The sequence below is a fragment of the Arachis ipaensis genome, chromosome B1 (genome assembly GCF_059453495.1).
Source record: "Arachis ipaensis isolate K30076 ecotype BB chromosome B1, ASM5945349v1, whole genome shotgun sequence".
In the NCBI taxonomy this organism is placed as follows: Eukaryota; Viridiplantae; Streptophyta; class Magnoliopsida; order Fabales; family Fabaceae; genus Arachis; species Arachis ipaensis.
In genome coordinates this window covers 145,647,658-145,673,612 of record NC_142436.1, presented here as the reverse complement: position 1 = coordinate 145,673,612, position 25,955 = coordinate 145,647,658, and the positions used below count along the sequence as shown (strand labels likewise).

At 45.1% G+C, this 25,955-nt stretch overlaps 3 protein-coding genes across 3 annotated transcripts; 1 reads left to right on the top strand and 2 right to left on the bottom strand.

Moving 5' to 3' along the window:
* The first annotated feature begins 1,082 nt into the window (after positions 1 to 1,082).
* LOC107638913 (pathogenesis-related protein 2-like) lies at positions 1,083 to 2,063 on the top strand. The gene is made up of 2 exons (XM_016342314.3): positions 1,083 to 1,316; positions 1,398 to 2,063. Exons 1-2 carry the CDS (start codon positions 1,139 to 1,141, stop codon positions 1,691 to 1,693), a joined length of 474 nt encoding a protein of 157 aa, XP_016197800.1. The 5' UTR covers positions 1,083 to 1,138; the 3' UTR covers positions 1,694 to 2,063.
* Positions 2,064 to 10,692: 8,629 nt separating this feature from the next.
* On the bottom strand, positions 10,693 to 11,337 carry LOC107614546 (uncharacterized). Its single transcript, XM_016316740.1, has one exon. It carries the CDS (start codon positions 11,335 to 11,337, stop codon positions 10,693 to 10,695), a length of 645 nt encoding a protein of 214 aa, XP_016172226.1.
* A 7,220-nt stretch (positions 11,338 to 18,557) lies between these two features.
* Positions 18,558 to 19,028, bottom strand: LOC148578764 (uncharacterized). The gene has a single exon (XM_088503188.1). It carries the CDS (start codon positions 19,026 to 19,028, stop codon positions 18,558 to 18,560), a length of 471 nt encoding a protein of 156 aa, XP_088359314.1.
* Positions 19,029 to 25,955: the final 6,927 nt, after the last annotated feature.

Here is a 25,955-nt window from a genome sequence, read left to right as displayed (position 1 = left end):
CAAATGCAAATCAGTAGCAAAGAACACAACCCATGTTCCAAACTCTCCGAATCTCCTTTGTATAGTTGATATAAATAAAAGATAATGAAGTGATTTTGAAAAAGAAAAATATATGCTTTAGTGAACTTTTGGCTAAAAATAAATTATTTTATTATTTATAAATTTTAAAAGAGATGAGAATAAAAAAAATTAGTCTTAGTTTATATAATTTAATACTTTGAGTACTGTATTTTTTTATTTATAATTTGATCTCATTTTTAATAATAAATACAAATAAAAAAATTTATTACATGCATATTTATATTTTTTAAATTATATTGTGAAATGATAAATTAAATTTTTTTATTTATGATATTATTTAAATAGTATATACTATTAATTATTTATTTTGTAATTATTTTTTTAGATAAATATTAGTTTTACTATTTGCTTTCATACTCAACCTAAATGGCTGCTGCCTCCAGCAGACAGCAGTTTACGTATGTGTCCTAATACACATAAACCGCTACTGTCAATAGCGGTTTATGGCCAAGCATCAACAAACAGAAACCGCGACAGCCTCTAGCGGTTTCTGTGTTTTCCATTCGCATGTAATCCGCTGCTGGCTATAGTAGATTATGTGTTTTGGTAAATCGCTACTGGCAGTAGAGGTTTCTATAGATGTATGAAACAATGTATTTGCGTTTTCATATTTGAAACAATGTAATTGCGTAAATTTGCAAACAATTTATTTATGTAAATTGCCCTTAAAAATATTATAAAAAAATAATAAATTCAGGTAGCGATTCAATTTTTTGTTCTTTTAAAAAATGTGAAAACTCAGGTAAAGTCGAAACGTCAAGTTGATATCGGAGAGTCGTTAGATAAAAATTTAGTCAAATCAGTCAAATCCGACTCTCAGATATCAACTTCACATAAAGTCGACTGCATCTGAACACCTTTAAAAAAATAAAAAGAAATGGAGGAAACAACAAAGGCTGTGATATGTTCACATTGTGGTTTGTTGATGACACCACCACATCCCACGGGGCAGTGCCTATAAATACAAGCCACTACTCCTCTCTTCTTCATCAACCACACACTCACTCTTAAATTACTTTACATTCTCTTCTTCATTATCAACATATTTATAACAATCATGGCCGTCTTCACTTTTGAGGATGAAATCACCTCCACCGTCCCCCCTGCTAAGCTTTACAATGCTATGAAGGATGCCGACTCCATCACCCCTAAGATTATTGATGACGTCAAGAGTGTTGAAATTGTTGAGGGAAACGGTGGTCCCGGAACCATCAAGAAACTCACCATTGTCGAGGGTCAGTAAACATAATATATAGTATATATGTGATAATTATGTGTTCTGAATTGTAATAATAATAATGATGATATATATGCAGATGGAGAAACCAAGTTTATCTTGCACAAGGTGGAGGCAATAGATGAGGCTAACTATGCATACAACTACAGCGTTGTTGGAGGAGTGGCTCTGCCTCCTACGGCGGAGAAGATAACATTTGAGACAAAGCTAGTTGAAGGACCCAACGGAGGATCCATTGGGAAGTTGAGTGTGAAGTTCCACTCGAAAGGAGATGCAAAGCCAGATGAGGAAGCCATGAAGAAGGGGAAGGCCAAGGGTGAAGCTCTCTTCAAGGCTATTGAGGGTTACGTTTTGGCCAACCCTGCTCTCTATTGATTACAACAACATCATCAATTCTATGTTGTTCAATGTTGCATGTTACTTATACCAACCAAATTTGTGTGCTTCATTTCTAATAAGCAGGTAAAAACTCAGGTGAAATCGACTTCACGTGAAGTTAATATCTGAGAAACTGTTAGATGAAAATTTAGTCAAGTCAAATCAGTCAAATCATCTAACGGTTTTTAAGTATCAATTTCACGAAAAGTCAACTGCACTTGAGTTTTCACCTAATAAGCGTGTCCCCTTTATTAATTTTCTTTTATTAATTTTCTTTTACTTTCTTTCCTGTGTGGCACCGCATAGTAAAATTTGAGTCTTTGTATCCCACTTCATCAATATAAAAAGTTAATACGTTTTTTTTGAATTTCTTTGTTAATGCTACTTCGCGAATTTTTTCTTTTCAATTCTTTTTCTTCTTTTTATTTATTTTCGGCCTTCGAATCAGTATTTGATTATTGTCCATTGGATGAAGGAGTTGTTAGGCTAATTTTTTAATATAATGATTTAGTTCTTGTGAATCACTTAAATGTTAGGTTATTTGGTGTTTACCAAATTTATGGGAACGTTTGTGACACAACCAACTTGCAAGGAGTCGTTGAATCCTGCAGCGTTCGAATACATACTAATTATAGTGAATTTTGTCTAAAATACGAGTAAATGGTTAAATTCGTCTTTAAAAAATTATTTATCTTTTAAATTAGTTTTTAAAATTTTTTTTTAATTAAATTCATCTTTTAAATATTTTAAATTAATTATGTTAGTCTTTTTGTCATTTTTTTTATTTGTGACACCAAAATTTGTTAATGTGACATGTTAAGTGATACTACAACATACACATAAGAGTCTTAATTGACTATTAGCATAATAAGTTTATGAAATTATATCAAATCAATTCTAAATTGAGGTCCTCAATTAGGTTTGGATTTAATCTAATTTCATAAACTTATCATATTAGTCGCGCAATTAGGACTATTAAGTGTATATTGTCGTATCATTTAACATGCTATATCAACAAATTTTGATACCGTTAGCAAAGAAGTGACGGAAGGACTAAAATGACTAACTTAAAATCTTTGAAGAACGAATTTGATTAAAAAAATATTTTAGAGACTAGTTTAGAGAATGCGTGATCTTTCGATAACTAATTTAACTATATACTCCCGAAAATATATATAAACTATAAACCTTAAGTAGTATTATTAATGTATTATAATCTGCTCACAGTCGACCCTAGTAATAGTAACTGACTCATTAATAATCAATGGATATGTCATTAAAGAGAATAAAATCATTATCTTTCTGGAAGTTATCAGATTATGGCATTAAAACATGTTCGTTACCTAGTGTTCTCGGGTAGTCGGGTGGTGATCAGTAGGAGAGAGGGAGAGACTCCGGACTGACGTGGAGCGAGAATCAAAGTGTGCTGACGCCGGAGGCTGAACGGAGCGAGGGGGTGGCCACCTGCAAGGACACTCCGATGATCAAGTCAGAGTCCGTATCAGAGGATGGCTGTATTAGGTAAGAAAGTGACGTACCTCGGGGGGAGGGTTGTCCTCTCCCCTTATATACTACGTTGGGTGGGCCTATCTATGGTCAAGCCCATTGATAGAGGAGCTGTGAGCTGTCGCTTTCCACGTAAGCGGGTCGTCCCGAACTTTGGGTCGGGATGCCGGGTACTGACCCTGAGGACACCGACCCGAGCGATAGCACGCTTTGGGTGGTAAGTCGGTCGGGCCCTGGGTCGGGTGTGGGGGACCGACTCGTGGAACTCTTTCGCTGGAGGTTTGGGCCTGGGTGGGGCAGTGTCCCGACCCGGTGACTTCTTGGTTTGGACTTGGCAGTCCGTAACAGTTGCCCCCAACGCGCCAGTCTTGAGGTCTGGAGCTCGTGGCTGGGCGCGTTTGTCTTATTCGCCAGGGCGGCAAATTTTCTTTCTTTTTCGGGAACTCATTGGTGGCGTTTCGTGTTCCTCACGCATGGTCGCTTCGACCTTTGTGCTACTTCCTTGGTTTTGGCGCTGGGCATTAAATGCCCGTCATTTCATTGATTTGAAATTTTTGGGTGAAATGGCGAATATGCCTCTGCCTTTTGGCGCTCTTCCTCGGCGGTTACGCTTTTCTCTCCTTATTTTTATTTCGTAACCTCCTCCCCCCTTTACTTTTCTTTTTCCTCATCTTTTTATTCTTTCGTACTGTTGCTGCTCCTGCTCCTGCGTTTGCTTCTTGATGTGCTTCGATCGTTCTTGCTCCTAGTGCCCCATCTTTCTTTCTGTCTGCTTTTTACACATTCTGCTTTTCCTGGTAAGCTTTCATGGCTTTTTCCCCTTTTAGTTGCTTCTCTTTAGTTTTTGTGCATTCTTGTTTGTGCATGCTTGGTTTTCTGCATTTCTTGTTTGTTTTTCTTCTAGAAGGGGTGCCACTGGGTTTTTTTGGGTTTTTTGCTCGCGTTTCTGGGTTAGTATAGGGGGGCTAGAGGGTGATTCATAGTTTTTTCTTTTTGCTTTTACTGTTTTGAGGGTTTCTGACTTCCCATCTTGACTAAGTGGTGCCCCCACTGTAGGTATGGCCGAGCGCCTTGCTTCTTCGAGTCAGGCTCAGCGCCCTTTAGCCGACTTTGTCGACCACTATGCCTGGGTCTCCTCCGACGTAAGGAATAGCCCTTCTAAGATTACAAAGGAGGGACTCCAGAAACTGCGCTAGTCAGGGCTCTTGTGTGGAGGGGGTCCCGAGGAGGCGCTTTATCAAGTTTATGTTCCTATTGGCCGGGAGCGCGTGTGTCAGAAGAACTTAGCTTCCCCCCGAGTTGTTGATTGGTTGTGGGTTTACGAGCCCATGTTCACGACCTTGGGGCTTCGTTTGCCTTTCTCCGTCGCTCCGTCGTAGCTTCACCCGAACAGCTGGGCCTCCATCCGTTGTTTCGAGATGGTTTGAAAGTATCTAGAGTTACTGATTTCTGTGAATGTCTTTCTCTACCTTTTTTTACTCACGAACCCTTCTAGCCAGGGGAAGGCTAAGAAGGGGTATATGTCCTTTAGGTCCCAACAAGACCGTAGGATCTTCGGTCTTTTTGAGGACTCTTACTACGGCTTTAAGTCTACCTTCTTTAAGGTTGGGCCAGTAGAAGGTTATCAGCCTTTCTGGCTTACGGCTAAGGGAGCTAGCGGATCCTGACTTACTGGAGCTTTGGGGCGGGATCCGACTACCTTATAAAAGTATCTTATGATTGGCTAAGCCCGGAAGATCGCAATATTGCTGATATTCTGTTGGCCATTTTTGGTGAGAAGAACCTTAATCCCTGTATGGTGATGGGGGACCGGGAGGCCGGTCGGTCGTATGTTGGTGAGTTCCATTTTTTTTGCTCTTTTTATGCTTTATTCCTCTATTATTCACAGATTTGCTTTCTTTTTCTTTGCTTGCAGTTTCCATGGCTGGTGGGAAGAAGACTTTGGCTAATCTGATGAACCTCATCAAGGGGGATGATGAGGGTGAGGACGACTCTTCGGTGACTCCAATGGCGAGTCAGGAGCACGGAGAAACCAGGGAGTCCAGTGGTCAGGCGGGTGGGACTGACCAGGTTCATCTAGGGAAGGTGGTTCCTCCCGAGAACACTGCGGGGTCCCAGGGTGTGGAGACAGAGACTTTGGAGGAGGATTTTGGTTTTGACGACGAGCTGAAAGTTACGAGCAAGCCAAAGAAGAGGAAGCGGGATACCGGGAAGGCGCTATCAGTTATGGAGAAAAACTTTGATGCTGGGGGTTTTATTGAGTCCCAGTTGCTCCCCGGCATCGAGGAGTTTTTCCATGAGACCGATCTTTCCGGGCAAGCTAGGTGGATCTACCGCAGTCTTCTCTGTACTGCTGCTATTGCCAAGAAGGTGGAGCCTGTTTTGGGCAATTATCATGCCATGGAAGTAAAGCTTCAGAATTTCCAAAAAGATCTGACGGATTCACGATCTCGGGAGGAGTTCCTGAAGACAAAGTTGTCCGAGCAAGAGAGGAAGGTTGAGGAGGATGCCAAGGAGATCAACAGACTGGTGGATCAGGATATGGCTTTGATGAAGGATCTGAACACTTCCCGTGGTAAGACCGCTGCTGCCAAGAAAAGGGTTGAGGAGTTGGAGGAGAAACTAAAGTTGACAGAGAGCTCGGCAGAGGCTGCTACCCAGGAGATGGCTGTTCTGAAGAAATAGAACAAAGAGCTTGCAAAGGGGGCCCATGAGGCTGTTAAGCTGACCAAGGAAAGGATTAAGCTCCAAGTGGCCGTTCTGGCTCCCGATCTCGACCTCTCCCAAGTTGGTGCTATGAAGACAGTGGAGGGCGGGAAGATCGTTGACATCCTCAAGCGCTAGATGGATATTTCCTGACTTCCATGTTCTTTTGGTTTATCTTGTAATTTGCTTTTTGTTCTGGGGCATATTATAAGGTGCCTTTTGGTTGTACCAGATACTTTGCTTTTTATTTCTAAACTATTTTAGTAATTGTTTGTTTTATTCGGGCCATCGTGGCTTTGCCTTTGCCGTTTTGTTTGCTCGGGCCGCCGCAGCCTTTTGGTTTACCGTTTTTGTGGTATTTATTATTCTTGCTTCTTGTTTGAGCCGTTTTTGTTTTTTTTTTGTCCCTATGGTTTCCGGGGTGATCAGTTCAGGGTTTCCGTTAGGTCGACCGTTCGCCTTTTTCTTTTGCTTGTTATTCCGATTTGGAATTTGCGAAAAGCAAAACTTGTCGTATGGTCTGAAACAAGGAAACGATGTAATGCGTAATTAAGTGAAAGATAATAGAAGAGAAAAATGATGTTTGTCATGTTCTATATTCTCGACACCTCGTTTCCATCCAATCTTTCTAGCTTGTAGCCTCCCTTGCCAAGGACTTCTTTTACTCTGTAAGGACCTTCCCAGTTCGCAGCTAGCTTGCCTTCCCCTGGGGTTGGAGGCCCTATGTCGTTACGTCGTAAGACCAAGTCGCCTTCTCCTAGGCTTCTCTTTAGCACTTTGCCATTGTACCTTAGGGCTATTCTTTGCTTTATCGCTGCTTCTACTAGGTGTGCCATTTTCCTTGTTTCTCGACCAGATCCTTTTCGATTGCCTCACTCCCACCTCCGAGGAGTATCATTGGGCTTGGTTCCCCGACTTCAACTGGGATGACTGCGTCGATCCCGTATGTGAGTCGGAAGGGGGTTTCGCCGGTGGATGACTGGGGGTGGTCTTGTATGACCACAAGACTGAGGCTAGCTCGTCTGCCCATGAGCCCTTCTTTCCTTCGAGCCGATTCTTTAACCCTTTTAGGATGACTTTGTTAGCTGCTTCCACCTGGCCGTTGGTTTGAGGGTGCTCGACCGAGGAGAACCTCTGTTTGATCTTTAGTCCTTCTAGGAATCCTTTAAACTTCTTGTCAGTGAATTTTGTCCCGTTGTCCGATATGACGGTCTCCGGGATCCCGAACCTAGTGACCACCTGCTTCCACATAAACTTTTGGCAATTTGCCGCGGATATGCTAGCTAGTGGTTCTGCCTCCACCCATTTGGTGTAATAGTCAATGGCCACTATCAGGTACTTCACTTGCCCAGGCTCTGGTGGGAGTGGCCCCAAGAGATCAACTCCCCATTGGGCAAAAATTCGGGGAGCCATCATTAGGCTGAGCTCCTCGGGAGGTGCTTTGTGGAAGTTGGTATTTTCTTGGCACTTTTGCATTTTTTCACAAACTCCTGGGTGTCTAACATCATCGTAGGCCAGTAATATCCTGCTTGGATGATATTTCTTGCTAAAGATCTTCCTCCGATGTGGTGACCGCAACATCCTTCATGGACTTCTCTTAGGACGTAGTCCGTCTAGTCGGGGTGCAGACATTTGAGTAGGGGCTGGTGGAGCCCTCGCTTGTACAACTGCCCCTGTATGATTGTATATTTGGGGGCTTTCCTCTTGATAGCTTGTGCTTTCTTCACATCTAGGGGCGTCTCTGCATGCTCCAGATATCGGGAGATTGGGTCCATCCATGAGGGGGGGTTCGGCACCTGGGTTGTGCACATGACGACTGCAGGTTCCGTTGCTAGCCCTGGGATTAGGGATCTGTTCCCTGTGCTAGGTTTAGTGCTTTCTAGCTTAGAAAGGAGGTCGGCTTGGGCGTTTCTTTCTTTGGGAACGTGCTGGATTGTGACCTCTTCGAAAATTTTGCATAACTCTTTTACCTTTTCCAAGTATTTTTGCAGTAGTGCGTCCCTGGCTTGGTAGTTACCATTTACTTGGGAGGTGACGATTTGGGAGTCGCTACTGACTTCTACTCTCGATGCTCCGACTTCTTTGGCTAGTATCAGTCCTCCTATCAGGGCTTCATACTCGGCCTGGTTGTTGGAGACCGGGAAGTCGAATTTGATGGATTGCTCATAGGCTACTCCTGCCGAGTTTTCGAGGATGATTCCGGCCCCTCCAAATGCTTGGTTGGATGCTCCGACAACGTGGAGTTTTCACCGTGTGTTTGGTGTGTCGGGAGTCTCTCCTGTGACTTCTACGAGGAAGTCTGCCATGGCTTGGGCTTTGATTGCCTGTCTTGGCCCGTATTGCAAATCATATTGGGACAGTTCTATTGCCCATGCCATCATTCTTCCCGCTAGGTCGGGTTTCTGTAGGACCTGTCGGATAGCTTGGTCGGTTCTCAGAATGATTACATGCCCTTGGAAGTATTGCTTTAGCCTTCTAGATGAGATTAGTAGGGCGTAGGCCAGCTTTTCCAATTTGGTGTACCTCATTTTCACCCCTTGGAGTACTTTACTGATGAAGTATATTGGGCGCTGAGTTTTGTCCTCTTCTCAGACTAGGACTGCCGCCATTGCTTGCGTGGTCACGGCTAAGTACAAGTATAGGGGCTCCCCCTCTCTAGGCTTGCTAAGTACGGGAGGTTCCGAGAGTATCTTCTTAAAATGGCTGAATGCTTCTTCGCATGCCGGGGTCCACTCAAAGGTGATTCCCTTCTTCATTAGGTTGAAGAATGGGATGGCCTTTTCTGCTGATGCTTCGAGAAAATGAGACAGAGCCGTGAGCTTTTCGGTAAGTCGTTGCACATCTTTGATACACCCATGGCTTGTCATCTTGAGGACGGCTTCGCATTTGTCCGGGTTAGCTTCTACCCCCCTTTGTGTTATCATGAATCCTAGGAATTTCCATGCTTCCAAGGTGAATGCGCACTTAAGCGGGTTAAGTCTCATGTTGAATTTCCTTAGTGCCTTGAAGACAGCCTGGAGGTCGTCTATTAGTTTGCTCGGCTCTGCTATTTTTACCAGGATGTCACCGACGTACACCTCTACCGTTTTGCCGACGAGGTCGTGGAAGACTTTGCGCATCAGTCTTTGGTAGGTGGCTCCTGCGTTCTTCAATCTGAAAGGGCATTACTTTGTAGCAGTAGGTGCCCCTTGGTGTTATGAATGTCGTTTTGTCCTCGTCAGGTCGGTGCATCGGGATCTGGTTATAGCCGGAATAGGCATCCATAAAGCTGAGGAAACGATATCCCGCCGCCGGGTCAACCAAGGTGTCAATGTTGGGGAGGGGAAAGGAGTCCTTTGGGCATGCCTTGTTCAGGTCGGAGTAATCGACGCATATCCTCCATTTTCCACTGGCTTTTTTTACTAGGACAACATTGGACAGCCATGTCGAGTATTCGAGTTCCTTGATGGACCCTGCTTCTAGTAGTCCTGCTGTTTGCTTAGCGACTTCTTTGGCTCTTTCCTGCGACATCTTCCTTCGCCGCTGGGCTACCGGTTTGGCCTCGGGCTTTATGGCTAACCGGTGGGACATGACCTCGGGATCCAATCCCGGCATGTCTGATGGGGTCCATGCGAAGAGGTCGCCATTTGCCCTTACGATTTCCATGAGGGGGCCCTTGAGTTCATGGGGTAGGTTCCTATTTATGAAAGTAAACTGATCTGCCGACTTCCCTATTTAGAACTTTTCCATGTCCCCTTTTGGTTCAGGTCTTGGCTTGTCCTCCATCCTGACGTCCAGGTCTGCCAGGAACACGCCGGATGCCTTCCTAGATTCTTTCCTTAAGGAGAGACTGGTGCTGTCACAGGCGACTGCCGTTTCTAGGTCTTCCCTTATGGAACCGACTGTTCCCTTGTCCGTTATGAACTTCATTGTTAGGAACTCGGTGCATATTACAGCTGAGAATTCATTGATAGTTTTTCTTCCTAGGATGATGTTATAAGCAGTGGAGTCTCTAAGGACTACAAAGTCTGTCATAACCGATTTTCTGGCGTCACTGGTTCCTAGGCAGATTGGGAGGGAAATCGTCCCGTCGGGTCTAATGTAGTTATCGCCTAGTCACATAACTCCGTGTTAGTGATTTTTTAGATCGGATTCCTTGAACCCCATGGCATCAAACACATTTCTAAATAGGATGTTAGAATCGGCTCCCGTGTCGACAAGGATACGCCTAACTAGTCCTGTCCCGATCATCGCGGTAACTACCATGGGGGGTTTTCGGGGAGGTCATTGAACCACTTATCTTCTGGGCCGAATGATATTGTGGGATGCCTTTTATTGGGGGCGGGGCCATCTACCGAGATGAAGAGTACTTGGGCGTCCCTCTTGGCTGCCGACTTGGATTTAGGGGGGCTGTCGCGCCCAACCACTATGTTGACCACGAAGGTTAGGGGGTTACTGGCATCCCCCGTGGGTTCTTGTCTTGGTTTGACAGTCCGGCTCCGATCTTTCTCGGAGCGCTCCCTTTCCTGCCTCTTCGGTTCTCTAATGAGTCGGGAGAATTTGCTCAGCTTTCCTTCTCTGATGGCTTGTTCCAGGACATCTTTAAGGTCGAAACAGTCTTGGGTTTTGTGGCCAAACCCCTTGTGATAATCACAGTAAAGGTTCTTGTTGCCTCCCGTTCTCTCCTTCAACGGCCTAGGTCTGGACATGATTCCTTTGTCTTCAATTTATTGGTAGACTTCTACTATGGGCGCCGTAAGTGGCGTGTAGTTCGTGAACCTTCCTACCCATGGTTGTTTGGGTGGCTAGTTTAGGGAGCCGTCCCTGGGAGCTTCTTTGTACCTGTCAACGTGAGGGGCCTGCCGAGCTGACGAGCTAGGGAGCTGCTGTTTATTGGCTGCTACAACCTGACTGACCTCTTCATCATTAATGTATTCCTTGGCCACGCTCTGAATTTTCTGCATGGTCCATACAAGTTTGGTTGTGAGGTGCTTCCTAAAGTCTTCGTTTAGCAGGCCGTTTGTTAGGCATAGACTAGTGACTGAGTCCGTGAGGCCGTCGATATCTAAACACTCGTCGTTGAACCTGTCTAGGAACTTCCTGGTCGGTTCGCCGGGTTTTTGGGTAACCCCCAGTAAGTTGATTGGGTGCTTTGCCTTGGCTATGCGTGTCGTGAACCGAGCTAGAAAACTTCGTCCTACATCTGCAAAAGCTGTGATGGACTCTTGTAGGAGGATGTTAAACCATCGGATTGCTGGACCGGCCAACTTCACGGGGAATGCCCGACATCTGACCGCGTCGTCTACCCCCTCCAGGTTCATTCTTGCTTCAGAAACTGTGATGTGTTCCTGGGGGTCCTTGGTCCCGTCGTACCTCATGTTCGTCGGCTTGTCGAAGTTTCTCGGGAGCCGGACCTTGAGGATTGAGGGGTGAAAGGGAGTGGCTCCCATGATGATGGGGTCTTGTCTCCTGGGTTTCCTTTTTGGGGATTCCTTGCGGCTTATCAACTTACCTTGAGTGGGTTGGGAAGTTTCTTGCGTGTGCACCTCTTCTTGCCTTGTTAGGCTTCTTCCTTCGCTGTCGTGTACTCGGGGGGGATCGGGTGCGGGTGCGGGACCGGCTGACGTCGCCGTGTAAATGGCTGGCGTCTTCGTGGGATCGGTCCCTCGCCGCCACCTCCCGCTCAAGGTTTTGTACTCTATGCCTGAGTTCTTGCATTATCCTGGCGCTGTCGGCTCCTGTTCCCCCTAAGGGGTGCCTTTCGGGGGTCTTGGTGTACATTTGTTGGTGAGGTTGAATGGAGGATCTCGATTGGTCGGCGGCGCGGGTTGTCGAACTGGCCCTGCTCAAACGGGCCCCGCCTCCCTCGCGGAGCTCTTCTGAAGTGATGGGTCGCTCCATGTATGCGTCGGGTTCCCCACAGACGGCGCCAATGTTCGTTACCTGGCGTTCTCGAGTAGTCGGGTGGTGATTAGTAGGAGAGAGGGAGAGACTCCGGGCAGACGTTAGGGGTGTTCGCGGTGTGGTTTGGTTCGGTTTTGAAGGAAAAAGTCATCTGATCCGAACGCTTAATTTAAGTGTGGTGCGGTTTGGATTGGATGAACATTTTTTGAAAATCCGCTCCGATCCGATCCGATTACAAGCGGTTTGGATCGGTTTGGATCCGCAGTTTTTTAAATACAAAATAATAACTTGATTTATAACGTTATATAACCTGTCCAACAATCCATCGTAATAATAAAACACAATCCAATGTAATAATAAAACAAAAATTCCATAAAATATTATAAACCAACATGTCCAATTGTCCAACAATCCAACATATTCAACAAGTCTTGATAAAATAATAATTCTTCAGCATCAAAACAACTAAACAAGTCTCAACAACACAATTAAATAACATAGCAAAGTCTTAATAAAAACATAACTTAAAAAACTCCAAACTGAAAGCTGAAGCACTGATCACTAATCAGATTCATCACCAGAGTCTTCTTCATCTATTAGTTGAGGAATTGACTCAAGTTCTACAATAAAATGTAATAAAATAAATATTAGTAAGTTAAACATATTATCAAATAGTAAAGTTAATCACTATGTGAAGATAAAATAAAACATAATATTAAAGAACATTACCTTTCTCAAGTTTTTCAAATTCTTCAAAAGACTCCTCAAGGTCAATTGGCAATGAATTGGCTCGAAATCAATTTTTTGCACAAATCAAAATATACCTTAAACAGTTTAACACAGTTTAACAAGTAAAAATTAAAATTAAACAAAATTTTAAAACAACAGAACAAAACAAAACAAACAAAAGCAAGTAAAAATATATCTTGAAGGCTTGAACAATTTAACACAGTTTAACACAGATTAACAATAAAAATTAAAATTAAACAAAATCTTAAAATAACATAACAAAACAAAACAAACAAAAGCAAGTAAAAATATACCTTGAAGACTTCAACAGTTTAACACAGATTAACAAATAAAAATTAAAATTAAACAAAATCTTAAAACAACAGAACAAAACAAAATAAACAAAAGCAAGTAAAAATATACCTTGAAGAAGAGGCAGCAGCGGCACCACCGAGGGGAGGAGGCAACAGCGGCGTCACTAAGAAGAGGAGGCGACGAAGGGCATCATTCAGAAAAGGAGCGGCGGACGGAGTCGGCGTGTGTCAGTGAGAGTGAGTGATGCTATGATGGTAAGAGTGAGTGATGCTGTGATGGTGAGAGTGAAGAACGAAGACTAAGAGAGTGAGAGAGGGCAGAGGGGTTTCTTTCTTTAGAGTAGGGTTTCAAACATTTGGCCATTTGGGGAAGCGGCGCTAGTGTGCTACGGTAAGTAAGGGTATTATTATTATTATTATTATTATTATTATTATTATTATTATTATTATTATTATTATTATTATTATTATTATTATTATTATTATTATTTGTAATATATGCGGTTCGGTTTGGTTCGATTTGGTTTTGCAGAATAAAACCGCAAACCGAACCGAACCGCAATAAAACCAATCCAAAATCCAAAAAATATCTAAAATAGAACGGTTTAATTCGGTTTTTGGTTTGGATCGGTCCGGTTTTGCGATTTTTTTGGAGTGGTTTGGATCTGAACACCCCTAGCTGACGTAGAGCGAGAATCAAAGTGTGCTGACGCTGGAGGCTGAACGGAGCGAGGGGGTGGCCACCTGCAAGGACACTCCGACGACCAAATCAGAGTTCGTACCAGAAGATGGCTGTATTAGGTAAGAAAGTGACGTACCTCGGGGGGAGGGGCTGTCCTCTCCCCTTATATACTATGTTGGGTGGGCCTATCTATGGTCAAGCCCATTGATAGAGGAGTTGTGAGCTGTCGCTTTCCACGTAAGCGGGTCATCCCGGACTTTGGGTCGGGATGCCGGGTACTGACTTTGAGGACACCGACCCGAGCGATAGCACGCTTTGGGTGGTAAGTCGGTCGGACCTTGGGTCGGGTGTGGGGGACCAACCCGTGGAACTCTTTCGCTGAAGGTTTGGGCCTGAGTGGGGCAGTGCCCCGATCCGACGACTTCTTGGTTTGGACTTGGTAGTCCATAACAAAACACATTTAAGGTAGTACGTAAATGCCTAACGGTTACATCAGAGAGGTACAGTAGTGTACAAAAAAAAAAAAAGAAAAACTCATGAGATATGACATAATTCACTACAATTACACTAAAAACACTATTAACTTAAATATGAGAATGTCTTTGTAAGTTATTCTTTTAATTTGATGTCAGCACAATCAAAATTAGGATCTCAAAATCTCATAAACTCGTAACCTTAATAAAAGGTACAAATAACAATGATGATGATCCGATCAATTTTCTGATATTTTTTCTATTAAATTGAAATATTAAATTAAGGTAAATTTTATGGTGTTTTTTATTATGGTATTTAAATTGTCTAATTTGTTTTTAAAAGTAAAAAATAAAATGTTTAAAGTAAAAAATAAAATATTTAAAATTTATTAAATATTATCTATTTGTCTTTTTGGTAAGTTAGGCACAATTTCAAAAGCACCATAGCATTCACCTTAAATTAAAGTGGTCCATAAACGTTGAATTAAAAAAAATGCCAAATCCAAAAATCTACTAGTCTTGGCATTAGTTATTATTTGTGACTCAATGTATATATGGTTATTTCAGTTACTTTTTATTTATCACTTCAACCATCTTTATTTATATATAATTGTTCAGAAGTGGTATTTTTATTCTTTTAAACTTAAAAATTGTATGAGTAAAATTATAGAAAGTAGATTAAAGACATGATATGTTATAATTATTCTTTTATTTCGAATTCTTAATATTTTGAATTCGTCATTTTCAATATAGAGTGTATCTGCAAAGATTTTGACGCTCAAATAATTAACTTGGATTGCAAGAAGTATTAAATTAGAGATCATACTTAAGTGCACATATTTAAAATAATGCATATATATTATAAGATTGTGATATTTTGAGCTTTTTTCTTTATGTCATTTCAAAATTATGAAATATCTTTTAAATTTAGTTCATCCAAAAAGATAAATTACTCTTCTCATGAGTTATTTGATACTTTATTATGATATTATATGTAAGTCATATTTTCTTGAGCACATATATAGGATATTATAACATCCTCTTTTAAGAAGTAATTAATGGTTATAATATAACTATTAAACTCATAGAATGAATTATTATTAGGTATTATATCAATTGATGATATAAATTACTATTATCTTTGTTCGGTAAGTCGGTGGCCGAACGGTTCGGGTTGTAATCCGGGGTGATGGTAGGGGCTTGTCAAGTCGCGGACTGCCGGTCAAAGGGTGCGAGGTCCCGAGCTTTTCGTGTAAAGGGGGAGTGCCACCTGCAAAGACACTACGACGCTCTTGTCAGTAAATGTGCAGGCGGAAAGGGTGATGTGATATGTGACGTACCTCGGGGGAAGAGCCAATCTTCCCCTTATATATTGTCAGAGGTGGGCCCTGTGAAGGCAGGCCCACTATTCCCGAGACGTTTCCTTCACAGCCATGGGTGAGCTGTCACGGACGCGTGTCCGGGTCGGCGATGGAGCGTCCTACCCCCGACCGTCCGGGTCGGGTGGAGCTCGGGTCGGCCCAAACCAGCAGAGGGTTTGGGCCAGGCCGTAACAGTGCCCCCACGCGCCAGTGGTAGTCGTGAGGACTATTCGCGGCACATTTTTTCTTTCTCCACACGTTGTCGCCAGATCGGCCGCCCGTGGGGGGGGGGGGACGTTCCCCCCTGCGCGCGTGTCTTTTGGTTATTGAGGTAACCGTTCATCGCTTCGTTCTCCGTGCTGAGCATTGAATGCTCATAATGGGTTGGGAAACCCCATGCGCAAAGATTATTTTGCCCTCAGTCTTTCGCGCTTCCTGGGAGGCAGTTTTAAATAGTTAACCTCCCACTTTTTTCTCTTTTTACGCTTTCGTCTCTTCCATTCCTTTGCTGTCTCCTCCCTCTTCCTTTGGGAATTCCAGCGTGTTGTTGCAGTTTTCTTTGAGCATTTTCCTCTCATTCCTCCAGTTTCAACAAATTCAGGTAATCCTCCGGCTCCTCTCTTTTCTGCTCTGTTTATTGCGTGTTTTCTGTATCTGCTTAGTGTCCTTGCTGTTTTGCTTGGATTCTGTTGTTATGTAGCCTTTCGATGCTAGGTAGATATGTTAGGGGAGGGGTACCATTCCAGGGTAGGTTTTTAGATGACTTGTGGAATAGATGTAGCTTTGGCCATGCTTGATCTTAACTGTTGAGTGGGGTAAACATGGTTTCTGGGTTTTATCCGGGCTCCCGACCTCATAGACTAATGGAGTGGTACCACCACTGTAGGTATGCCTCGCGTCGTCTCCCGGACTTCTACCTCGGGTGCAAACTACGACCCCTACGCCTGGGTGACCTCAGACATAAAGGACTCGCCTAACCAGATGGATCTGGAAGAGCTGACGGAATTCCGGCAAGCCGGGTACTTATGTGGGGGGACAGACGAGGAGACCAACTATGAGACCTTCATTCCTGCCCCCAACGAGCGGTTGTATGAAATCAACCTCCGTTCTCCCCGAGTCGCCGACTGGATCTGGTTTTACAAGGCCATGTTCACCCAGGTCGGCGTTCGCCTACCCTTCTCTGACTTTCAGATGTCGCTCCTCAATCGGATATCCGTGTCGTCGTCGCAGCTCCATCCGAACAGCTGGCCTTCTATCCGCTGTTTCGAGATGGTCTGTGAGTATCTCGAGCTGCCAGCGTCAGTGGATGTCTTCCTCTTTTTCTTCAACCTTACCAACCCCTCCAAACAAGGGAAGGCGAGAAAAGGGTTCCTTTCTTTCCGGTCTGCCCAAGGACGGAGGATATTTGGTCTGTTCGAGGACTCTTACCATGGGTTCAAAGACAAATTCTTTAAAGTTCGCCCCGCTAAAGGTCGCCATCCCTTTTGGTTATCGTTAGAGGGGGAGCGCCTCATCCCAACTTATTAGAGTTTTGGGGCGGGGTCCAATTCTTTTATTAAGGTTACGTACAAAGGGATGTCCCCTGTAAATAAGAAGATAGCTTATGTGTTGTTTGCTCTCTTTGGGAAGAACCCTGTGAACCCCCATCTCCTTATGGGTGAACGGGAGGCCGCCAGGAGCTATATCCGTGAGTCGTTTTGTTTTGTGCTTGTACTGTTTATCATTGCTTGTTTTACCTGATCTAGCGACTGATGTGTTTGTCTGTTTGCTGTAGTGGAGATGTCTGCATCAGTAACGGGGCTTGAAAATTTGATGAAGACCTTCTTCGAGGACAGTGATGAAGAGAAGGCTGAAAAGAAAGATGCCGAAAAGTCGGAGGGGCCTTCCGGGGAGAAAGAGGATCAGGCTGTGCCCTCTCCCCAGTATACCGGTATGTCGGATAAGAACCCAGAAGGGGCGCAGGCTTCCCCCCTTCCCGAGGTGGTCGTTGGCGGGCATTCGTCCTCTACCCATCAGGAAGATGATGATGTGGAACTCATCCACACCCCTAAGAGGCGGAGGGCGTCTGCGAGCCCGGAAGGGACTCTTACCATTATGGAAAGAAATTTTGATGCTACAAAGTTTATTGACTCGCAGCTGATCCCTGGGACGGAGGAGCATTTTCATGGAACCGACCTGGCTGGACAGGCGAGATGGATGTACCGGACTTTACTCCGGGGGGCCGTGATAGCTCGAAAGGCTGAGTTCGAGTTGTCGGGAATGCAGGCTCTCCGGAGGAAGCTCGAATCCTCTAGCAAGGCAAACAATGATTTCAAGGTGCAAGTTGAGCTGCTCCAGAGCCAGTTGTCCGAGATGGGGGAGAAGCTCAAGGCTTCTGAGGAAAAAACGACATCTGCCGAGGAGAAATTGAAGGCTTCCGACGAGACGGTGGCCCGTTTAGCCGAGCGGGAGATGACCCTGGAGAGCCAGCTGAATGCCGCTCAGGGTCGGGTGGCGGTCTTGGAGCAGGAGCGTGACCAAGCCATTTCGTCGGTTAAAGCCGCTAAAGCCGAGGTCGAGGAGCTCAGGAAGAAGCTGAAAGCAACCAAAGAGCAAGGGAAGAACGCGATCTCCATGACTGAGGACACCCTGAAGGCCCAGGTGAAGATCGTGGCTCCTGATTTCGACACATCGGCTATTGGTGTCTTCAAGATGATCCAGGACGGCAAGATTGTCGATATGCCTAGAAAGTGATTTCTTGTAACTTTGGGTTGTTGTGGGTTTGTTGAACATTTCGTTGTGAACTTGTTACTTTATGTTTAGTTGGTCGCTTGGTCGTCTTGTCGTTATTGTTGTTTATCTTGTTTGGCGTTTTTGTTTTTGTTACCGCCTTTTGGGGCGGGCTTATTGCTTGTGCCCGTTTTGCCATTTGCGTTGGTAACCCGATTAGAACCGTTGTGGTTTTATTTACAAAGCCGCTTGATATGGCCATGGTTCTGTTGACTTCCCGGGGTGATCAGTCCCGGGTTGCCGTTTACGAGTGCGATTTCGTGAATTACGCATCGGGAGATAAAAAATGGAAGAATTTGGACAAGTAAGAATTAGTCGTTAGCTAGACAAGTCTATGAACACAATGGGCATTTGATAAAAGTAAATAATTGGGAATTATCATTTGATTAAGGCAAAACTCTACCCAGCTTATCAGGCCGCTTGGTCGGTAAGCCCAAGCTACGAGTAGAATCTCCTCAGGTTACCTGCGTTCCAAGTTCTCGGGATCTCCCTACCATCGAGTCTTTCCAGCTTGTAGGCACCTTTGCCGAGCACTTCTTTGATTCTGTAGGGGCCTTCCCAATTTGCCGCGAGTTTTCCTTCTCCTAGAGTCGGTAAACCGATGTCGTTGCGTCGTAGGACGAGGTCTCTTTTCTCAAAATCCCTCCTGAGGACTTTAGTGTTGTAGCGTAGAGCTATTCTTTGTTTTAATGCCGTTTCTGACAAGTGGGCCATCTCTCTGGTCTCTTCCACCAGGTCCTTTTCTACCGCTTCGTCTACTCCTGCAAGTAGTAGCCGTGGGCTCGGTTCGCCGATTTCGACGGGTATCACTGCGTCGACCCCGTATGTTAGGCGAAAAGGGGTTCCCCCGTAAAGCTTTGTTCGGTTGTTCGGTAGGACCAGAGGACCGACGCGAGTTCCTCGGCCCATGCGCCTTTTTTGTTGTCTAAGCGCTTCTTGAGGCCGAGTAGGACGACTTTGTTTGCGGCCTCCACTTGCCCGTTTGTCTGGGGATGTTCCACCGAGGAGAATTTCTATTTTATCCCTAGGCCGGTGAGAAACTCCGTGAACTTCTTGTCAGTGAATTGCGTCCCATTATCCGATATGACGACCTCCGGGATACTGAAACGGGTTATCACCTGTCTCCACATGAACTTCCTGCAATTGGAAGAAGATATGCTGGCCAATGGCTCGGCTTCTATCCACTTGGTGTAGTAGTCGATGGCGACTATCAGATATTTGACTTGTCCTGGGCCAACCGGGAAAGGTCCTAAAAGGTCAACTCCCCATTGAGCGAAAGGTCGTGTAGACGTCAGCAGGCTCAGCTCGGAGGCCGGCGCTTTGTGGAAGTTGGCGTGTTGTTGACACTTTACGCACTTTCTAACAAATTCCCTGGAGTCTTTCATCATTGATGGCCAGTAATATCCGGCTCGGATGAGCTTCCTCGCCAGGGCCTTGCCCCCGATGTGGTGGCCGCAGCATCCCTCGTGGACTTCTCTAACTACATAGTCCGTCTGGTCGGGATGTAAGCACTTCAACAGGGGTTGGCTGAGCCCCTTTCTGAACAGTTGCCCTTGTATGATTGCATATCTGGCTGCCTCCCTTCTCAATGTTTTGGCCGTCTTCTCATCGTCAGGTAACTTTCCAAGTTCCAGGAAGTTCGTGATGGGTTCCAACCAGGAGAGGCTTGACTCCGTCAAATGGAGGGCGACGGTTGGTTCTTTCACCATGCCCTGGATGAGAGACCGGTTACCCGCTCCTGGCTTCGTGCTTGCCAGTTTGGACAGGAGGTCTGCCCGTGTGTTCCTTTCTCTTGGAACGTGTTGGACCGTGACCTCTTGGAACTCTCTTGTCAATTCTCTCACCTTTTCCAAATATTTTTGTAGAAGGGGGTCCCTGGCTTGATAGCTTCCGTTTACCTGTGAGGTGACGACTTGTGAGTCACTGCATACCTCCATCCTTGCTGCCCCGACCTCCCGAGCTAACGTTAGTCCACCTAAGAGGGCTTCGTATTCCGCTTGATTGTTCGACACAGGAAAATCGAACTTGGTCGATTGCTCGTAAATGACCCCCGCCGGGCTTTCTAAGATGACCCCGGCTCCCCCGGATGTCTGGTTGGAGGCCCCGTCTACGTGGAGCCTCCACCGTGTGCTCTTTTCCTCGGGGGGATCACCGATCACCTCCACCAAGAAATCTGCCATTGCCTGTGCCTTAATCGCATGCCGGGGCTCATACTGCAAGTCATATTGGGAGAGCTCGATGGCCCAGGTCATCATCCTGCCGGCCAAATCAGGTTTTTGGAGTACTTGGCGAATCGCTTGATCCGTTCTGACGACTACACGGTGACTCTGGAAGTACTGCCTCAACCTTCGAGAGGAGGTTAGGAGTGTCAGCGCCAGTTTTTCCAGTTTGCTGTACCTCAGCTCTGCTCCTTGTAGGGCCCTGCTTACGAAGTAAATCGGTTGCTGAGCTTTCCCTTCTTCTCTTACGAGCACTGCTGCAAGTGCTTCCTCTGTTACTGCTAGGTAGAGGTAGAGTGGCTCTCCGGCCTTGGGCTTTCCGAGCACCGGAGGCGTTGCTAGGATTTCCTTGAAGTGGTTGAATGCTTCCTCACAGGATGGGGTCCATTCGAATGCTATCCCCTTTTTCATCAGATTGAAGAAGGGCAGGGCTTTCGCTGCCGATGCGCCGAGGAAGTGGGATAACGCCATCAGCCTTCCCGCCAGCCGTTGGACGTCTTTGATGCAACCCAGGCTCTTCATCTGGAGGATCACTTGGAACTTCTCAGGATTGGCCTCTACTCCTCTTTGGGTGATCATGAATCCCAGAAACTTCTCGGCCTCCATTGCGAAGGCGCATTTGAGCGGGTTGAGCCTCATGCCGTGTTGTCGAAGGGAGGCGAACACGCTCCCCAAGTCGCTCAGGAGATCGTCAGGCCGTGCAGTTTTTGCGAGGATGTCGTCCACGTAGACTTCTACTGTCTTGCCTATGAGCTCATTGAATATCTTGTTTATCAGTCTCCAGTATGTGGCGCCGGTGTTTTTCAGACTAAACGGCATCACCTTGTAACAATAGATCCCTCCTGGCGTTATGAACGCCGTTTTGTCCTCGTCAGGTCGGTGCATCGGTATCTGATTGTACCCAGAGTATGCGTCCATGAAGCTCAGATACTGGTACCCCGCCGCTGCGTCGACGAGTGCGTCAATGTTGGGTAGGGGATAGCAGTCTTTAGGAATGCCTTGTTGAGGTCGGAATAGTCTACACATATTCTCCACCTCCCACTGTGTTTTTTCACCAAAACCACGTTCGACAGCTAAGTCGAGTAGTCCAGTTCTCGGATGAACCCTGCTTCGAGTAGGCTGGCCGTCTGCCTGGCACCTCCTCTGCCCTTTCCTGTGACATCTTTCTCCTCCTCTGAGCCACTGGCTTGGCCTCCGGCTTGACGGCCAGATGGTGTGACATGAGCTGGGGATCTATCCCTGGCATATCGGCTGGTGTCCAGGCGAAGAGGTCGGCATTGGCTCTGATCATCTCCATCAAAGGTTCTTTTAATTCGTGGGGGAGGTTTCTGTTTATGAACGTGAACTTCTCGTCCCCATCGCCGACCCTAAATTTCTCCAAGTCCCCTTCTGGCTCAGGTCTGGGCTTGTCATCTATCCTGGCATCCAGGTCGGCAAGGAAAACCCCGGATGCTTCTTTGGATTTTTTCCTAAGAGAGAGGCTGGCGTGGTCGCAAGCGACTGCCGTTTCCAAGTCTCCTCTGATGGATCCTACGGATCCGTCATCAGTAACAAACTTCATTACGAGCAGTTTTGTGCTAATCGCTGCCCCAAGGTCATTTATGGTTTTTCTCCCCAGGATGATATTGTAAGCAGTGGAATCTCGTAAGACAACAAAATCGGCCATTACCGTCCTTCGCCTCTGTCCTTTTCCAAGGGAGGTCGGTAGTGAGATGATCCCATCTGGCTTGATGAAGTAATCACCCAACCCTACCACACCGTGCTGGTGGGTCGCCAGGTCGATATCACGCAGTCCCAAGGCGTCGAAGACGTTGCGAAACATGATGTTCGAGTTCGCCCCCGTGTCCACTAGGATCCGTTTGACGAGTCCGATTCCGACTCTGGCCGTGATAACCATGGGGGGACTTTCCGGTACCTCATCGAACCATTGGTCCTCGGGGCCGAAAGAGATTGATGGGAGTCCCCGGGAACTTCTAGCGGGTGAGGAGGAGACCGCCATGATCTTGGCGTCTTTTTTCTGCGCCAATTTTGACCTCGGGGCGGAATCCCTCGCTGTTATTACGTTCACCACCGTGAGACCGTGGTCGTCCCCCTCGGGTTCTTGACGTCGTCTTGTCGCCCGAGACCTGTCCTCGCTATCTTGATCCCGATTCCGTCTCCTCGGTTCCCTTATGAGGTGGGAGAAGTCGACGAGCTTTCCATCCCTGATTGCTTGCTCCAGGGCATCCTTTAGATCGAAGCAGTCTTGGGTCTTGTGCCCGTATCCCTTGTGATATTCGCAGTAAAGGCTCTTGTTTCCCCCCGTCCTGTCCTTCAGAGGTCGGGGCCTCGATAGTATCCCTTTCTCGGCTATCTGTTGGTAAACTTCCGTGATCGGAGCCGTGAGGGGGGTATAGTTGGTGAATTTCCCGACTCGGGAAAATGGCTTTGGCGCCTTGCTCGGACCGCCGTCCCTGACATGTTTCTTCTGTTTTTCTCCACCATCGTAGTGCCGGGTTTGGTTGTAGGGGGGTTGTCGTTTATTGGCAGCCACGACCCGGCTGACTTCCTCGTCGTTGATATACTCCTTAGCCACGCACTGGATCTCTTGCATTGTACAGACTGGCTTTGTGGTAAAGTGCTTCCTGAAGTCCTCATTCAGGAGCCCATTCGTCAAACACAAATTCGCCACCGAGTCCGTCAACCCGTCAATTTCCAAGCACTCGTCGTTGAAACGATCCAAGTATTTTTTGGTCGGCTCCCCGGCTCTTTGGGTCACCCCTAGCAAATTGATTGGGTGCTTGGCTTTGGCGATCCTGGTTGTGAACTGAGCCAGGAAGGCATGGCTGATGTCGGAGAATTGGGTCACCGAGCCCTGCGGGAGGTTGTTGAACCACCGTATTGCAGGTCCCACCAGGGTGACCGGGAAGGCGCGACACCTTACCTCATCTCCCACTCCTTCTAAGTTCATCCTGGCCTCGAAGGCCGTTAGGTGTTCCAGGGGGTCTTGCGTTCCATCATACCTCATATCCGTTGGCTTGTCAAAATGTTTTGGCAGCCGGGCTTCGAGTATGGAGCGGTGGAATGGGGTCGCTCCCATTATTACGGGTCCCCGTGTTCCCGTCGTTCTTCCCTCGTCGCATTCCCGACGAGTGTCCTCATCTCCGCGGTTCCCGGTACGCCGCCCCTCACGTCTGGCGTAGATGACGGGGTCACGACGTCTTCTCGCGCGCCCTCTCCCCCCGGTGCTTTCGGATTCAGCTTGGGGGCTAGGCGTGCGTCTGGAGCGACTCCTGGAGCGAGAGCGGGAGTGGCTCTGCTCTGGGGTGTGTTGGTCGCGTTCCCTATCTGCTAGCCGACGCTCCAGGTCTTGCATTCTATGGCGTAGTTCTTGCATTATTCTGGCGTGGTTATCTCCGGTCCCCCAAAGGGGCGTCTCTCATGTGCTTGGGTTGCATCCCTCGGGGGTGATCTCGGATGTTGTCGGGTTCCCGTCTCGGCGGCATCGCCTCCGGGTATGGCCTCGTGGCCTGTCTCCGTTTCGACCAGCACGAAGTCCATGGACAAGTCCCCACAGACGGCGCCAATGTTCGGTAAGTCGGTGGCCGAACGGTTCGGGTTGTAATCCGGGGTGATGGTAGGGGCTCGTCAAGTCGCGGACTGCCGGTCAAGGGGTGCGAGGTCCTGAGCTCTTCGTGTAAAGAGGGAGTGCCACCTGCAAAGACACTCCGACGCTCTTGTCAGTAAATGTGCAGGCGAAAAGAGTGATGTAATATGTGACGTACCTCGGAGGAAGAGCCAATCTTCCCCTTATATATTGTCAGAGGTGGACCCTGTGAAGGCAGGCCCACTATTCCCGAGACGTTTCCTTCACAGCCATGGGTGAGCTGTCACGGACGCGTGTCCGGGTCGGCGATGGAGCGCCCTACCTCCGACCGTCCGGATCGGGTGAAGCTCGGGTCGGCCCAAACCAGTAGAGGGTTTGGGCCAGGCCGTAACAATCTTCGTAACATCTTTTATGGAATTCTTGGAATCTGAGATAATAATCAAAATTGGATTTTTTACATACTGTTAAATTCGGTTCTTAATAATAATGAGTTAGAGAAATATTCTAGAACAATAATATTTGTCCATTTGATTTTTTTGTAATAAATTAATATAAAATATTATATACATACAAAAAATTAACTATTAAATTAATTATTATATATTTATATATAAATATATATATTTTTATACTCATTTTTAATATATTTTTATATTTTAACATGTCTTTTATATATATGATTGATTTGGTAAATAACTTTTAATGTATATATGACACTATTAAAATTATTAAAAATTATATATTGATATTATCTTTAAATTACTTTAAATTTCAAGGTTCGTAACAATTGTGCATGAAACCAAATTACCCTTTTTTTAGAAAAAGAATGAGCATATGTAAGAAAAGAACATACATAAGGAAAAAAAAAAAGAGTTAATTAATTTGAATGAATATTTAATATTTTTATAAAAGAATGATGAAATAAAAACAAAATGATTTTAGGATCGGAATATAGTATGTTCTTGTATGACATGATCTTGATATAGTTTGTCTCCAAATGATTGTCTTTCGGTCTTTAATGAGTAATACTACTTTGGTTGCTAAAGAATAAGGAAGGAGGATGAATATTGCAAAAGATATTCTAACACTCAAATTAATATGTGATTCATGAATTATTTTTAAGAATGAAATGTTAGGGTGATAAAAAAAAGGTTTAATTACTCTGTTGGTCCCTATAGTTTCACCAAATTTTTAATTAGGTCTCTATACTTTTTTTCCTTTCAATTGGATCCCTACACTACTATAATTTTGTAATTAAGTCCTTCCTAGTGTAAAAAATATTAGAGTTAACTGAATATTTATTCGCAAATTGAAGGTATTTATAATTAAAAACTTAATTAAATCTTTGACCCCATGCATTCTGGTAAAAATATTATGTTAATTTTAACATTTTTAACATGAAAAGGACGTAATTACAAAATTAAAAGCAGTGTAGGGACCCAATTGAATGGAAAAAAAGTATAGGGACCTAATTAAAAATTTGGTGAAACTATAGGGACCAACAGAGTAATTAAACCTAAAAAAAAAATCAGAACTTGTTTTATTTTAATTATTTTTTTGTTACTAAATATTTTTGGATTAATAGTCAAATTCGTCTCTAAAAGATCACTAATTTTTTAAATTAGTCCTCAAATAATTATTTTAATTATATTAATCTTTGAAAGATAAAACGTAAGTCAAATTAGTCCTTCCGTTAGTTAGATAATGATGTGTCACGTGACATGATGGCATGTTATGTTAAGTGTCACGTGTCACCAAATGATTGGTTGACGTGTCACTTAACATTTAAAAAGTTATTTATAATTAAAATAGTTCTTAAAAGTTGTTTGAGCTGCTTCAATTTACTGATTTTTTGAGTTGTTGATTTTTGAGTTGCTAATTTTTTAAAATAATAGTTGATTTGAATGATTCTGCTAAATATTAGCTTATTTTGAGTTGCTGATTTTTTTGAAGCAGTGGTTGAATTGAATGATTCTTTTAAATATTTTTTGTTAAGTTGATTTGTTTGAGTTAATTTTGTTGATAGTCATT